The 3,433-nt window shown below is 34.3% G+C and overlaps 1 protein-coding gene across 1 annotated transcript in view; it reads right to left on the bottom strand.

Moving 5' to 3' along the window:
• Positions 1–714: 714 nt before the first annotated feature.
• Positions 715–3,433, bottom strand: part of LOC125031853 (cyclin-dependent kinase 1-like) — a 7,689-nt gene continuing 4,970 nt past the window's right edge. Inside the window, exons 4-7 of the mRNA XM_047622841.1 lie at positions 3,139–3,294; positions 2,777–2,940; positions 1,841–1,982; positions 715–1,357 (exon numbers count right to left, since the gene is read on the bottom strand). Coding sequence (XP_047478797.1) covers positions 1,253–1,357; positions 1,841–1,982; positions 2,777–2,940; positions 3,139–3,294 — 567 coding nt within the window. The 3' untranslated portion in view covers positions 715–1,252. The remainder of the gene's footprint in view (positions 1,358–1,840; positions 1,983–2,776; positions 2,941–3,138; positions 3,295–3,433) is intronic.

Consider the following 3,433-nt stretch of genomic DNA (forward strand, 5'->3'; position numbering starts at 1 on the left):
TGAGTGGAAAGTCGAGCTTCTTTCAGTAATAAATTTTACCCTTGTGGTTTGTTCATCTACTTCTCTCCTAATTTTTTTTTATTTGTGTCCCTTAAGTTTGGATTCCTCTTGGTCACTTAAAATATATATATATACTTGGCTTGCAGTATACCTTTTGAAATGTGTCTGTAATTGGGTATGCTAATCATGTTTTTTATCATTGTATATGTATTATGGAATGTATATTTTGACAGACACAGTTAAGTAGTGATAATAGAAAATAATTTTCTGCTTGCTTTCCATTGAACATTTTAAATGTCCTTATGTTGTACAAGTCTTAGAAGAAATTCTTATTTCCCATTAAATATTTTAAATCTACTTCCCACTGAAAAATGTTTTAAATCTATTATGTTATATAAATATTCAAATTTAATCAGTTTGGTCTAGAGAAGATTTTTTTTGCCTCACATGATTTTCTTTATTATTATTATTATTATTATAGCAAACTTTGTAGTGATGGGCATTTGCTACTTCATCAGATTTTTAAATATGTCAAAGTACAAATACACTAAGTTTCAGAGTTGACATCTTTATGCAACATCCTGAGTTTATGAAAGGTAGGATGTGTTACATTTGTTGTAAATAAGATTGAACTTGTATATAATTATTTTTGTGAACCCAATAAACCATAGAGAAATGTTGTATAGGAAATGATGTTGGAAATATATGCTTAAAATATTTGGATAACTTTTATTGCCCAACAATTATAATTGAAAGACACTTCACCTTTTATACTGTTATGTATTGATCTGTATAATTATATATAGTGTGCAGACCTAAAACTATAATACAAAAGGACAGAGCTACAAAGAAGAGCTTGAATAGAGAAAACAGAATAATTGTTTATCAGACTCTGAAAGCGTGCACTAGAAAGCACAAAGTCCTGCTTCTATGTTTCTTCCACCTTGGTGGAATGCTAACACAAAGTGAAAGCAGCAGTAACACTGGTTTTAAACCATGCAAAAATATATTTGTTCAAATCAGACATTCACGGGTAGTGACAGGGACTTTTTGTTTTACCATAATTTGGTAGAACACACTTGACAGACAATAACATAGTCGTAAATATGGCCAGAATGGTCAAAAAGTCCTGCCCTCAAGAAACCTTTTGTTCAAAAGTTACACATCCAATAGATACAAACATATGACAATGATGATGATAATATTAAAAAAAGGAGAGTGGAGAAAAGATAAATGTCCTCTAAATTAAGGTTTAATTCTTGGCTGGAAGAGTGGACTTGTCAAGATCATCAAAGTAGGGGTGCTTCAGGGCCTCCTTGGCAGAAATCCTACGAGTAGGATCGTAGATCAGTGTTTTCTGAAATAATAGGAAGTTACAATGTCAGCATTGAGTAAAAGGACATGTATAAATACCCTGTCCACCATGATTTCCTCCATAAGGGCAGTTACCAGAGTCAAGTACTAAACCTACCTGATCTCACCTATTTAAAGTTATAAAGAAAATGTATAATTTTGTCACTTTCAGTCTTCTTGATAATTTTACAAATAATACTAACAAAAATCTAATAAAAATGAAAACCTTTCACAAGAATTTAAGGAAAGGCAGCCAAGTACACCTAGTAATTGATTCCTCAGTGACTAGGCACTCGTGAAGCCTTCTATGTTTTAACATAATTGACCAAACGAAACTACCCTTGACTAAGCATGTAACTAGCTCTAATGGATCACATAACCACTAAACTTATATTATCTTTTATACTTAATTTCTCTTGTGTGCCTCTTGACATGTCCTAATGGATTTAGTTATAAAGGCTATATTTAATTCAGTTATGCTACCTACCGACAAAAGGTCCAGGCCGTCACTGTCCATCTGTTTGACAGAATTTCCGAGATTGTAATCAGTCCATTTGGGGAAATTGGCCTTGTAGTCCTGCAGTTGTGTTACACCAGGCCAGTTGTCTTCCGTGGGGGTTGTTAGGGTTCTGAAAAATGATCAAGACCATTAGCAATGTGAAATCCAATAGTTGATTTAAACATCAATTTTAACCCATACAATCCATCACCTTATGATAAAATTTAGCTATAGGGGTGGATGACTTGAACATGCCGTCGTGGGAAAATCTGGGTGTGGGCTGGGGTGATGCGAACTTGCCTTCACGAATAAGAAAATGTTACTTATTGTCATTATTCTTGCACTGTGTTACGGACTACCCAGAGAGATGATAGGGAGTCTGTGCAAGGAAAATCATCTAGTTCCATCTGGATAAAGCAAATCAAATGACAAATATGGATATTGGCAGATCCAATAGGTTAATGCATCTTTTTTTATATTAATCCAGCTGTTATTCCCAAAGGAACTGGTTATACTCTCGAGAGAAATACCATTAGCATGCCTAACTTTAATGTCAACAGTGTAACAGACCTGTTATCTATTGAAAACTGACTTATGCATGTACAAGATATAATTGGTTATAATATTTATGAAAAGGAAACTAAAGCACAAATGTATAGGCAAACAAAAAATTAAATATATTCCATCTACTTAAAGAATCGTCAAAGAGCAAATATATGTAGATTTCAGCACACTGTAACATTTGAGTAATTGCATGATTTTAAAATTATACTTTGACGACATTTTAAAATTATGCACTGAATCCTTGAACTTTCAAGTTTCATTAATCAAACATGTGCAGTCAGCTTCTGAAATTCAGTTAACAACCACAAGAATGGTAACAAGTATAACATTAAATTCCTATTTAACTGGAAAGGGTATAACCTGAATATCCTGAAGAGCTGGTCAATCTCTGAGTCACCATGGAACAGTGGCCGTTTGGTAACCATCTCAGCAAATATACAGCCGAGAGACCAAACGTCAACAGGACAGGAGTATCGAGAGGAACCAAGGAGGACCTCTGGAGCTCGATACCACAGAGTCACAACCTGCAATGATAGTCCTCATATTAGACTCGAAACTAAGAGAACAATACTTAGGGCTCCTACAGTTAGTTTAATATTGACTCCTTAACTGTTTTACTCTATGAAAAGAAGATATATATATGCATGGAGGTCTACTGAAGTTCCTTTCTATCTGAACATCATATTTAAATCTTATGAATAACACCCAATAGACAAATTTACCTCGTGTGTATACACTCTCACTGGGATTCCAAATGCGCGAGCAAGACCAAAATCAGCTATTTTTATGACGCCCTGCTCGTTGATAAGGAGATTCTGTGGTTTGAGATCTCTGTGGAGTACCCTTCGCTGATGGCAGTAGAGAATTCCTTGGAAAAGCTGCAATTAAAAAAGGAAAAAATTCAAGATGTATGGCTAGTGGTTAAAACAAATAAATGTGCTATACATAAAAAAAGGAAAGGTCGCATAGCACTATGGTTAAGTATTGTGGCAAAAAGGGGGTAAAAAGGAGTTCATG

Source organism: Penaeus chinensis, chromosome 13 (assembly GCF_019202785.1).
Source record: "Penaeus chinensis breed Huanghai No. 1 chromosome 13, ASM1920278v2, whole genome shotgun sequence".
Lineage (NCBI taxonomy): Eukaryota > Metazoa > Arthropoda > Malacostraca > Decapoda > Penaeidae > Penaeus > Penaeus chinensis.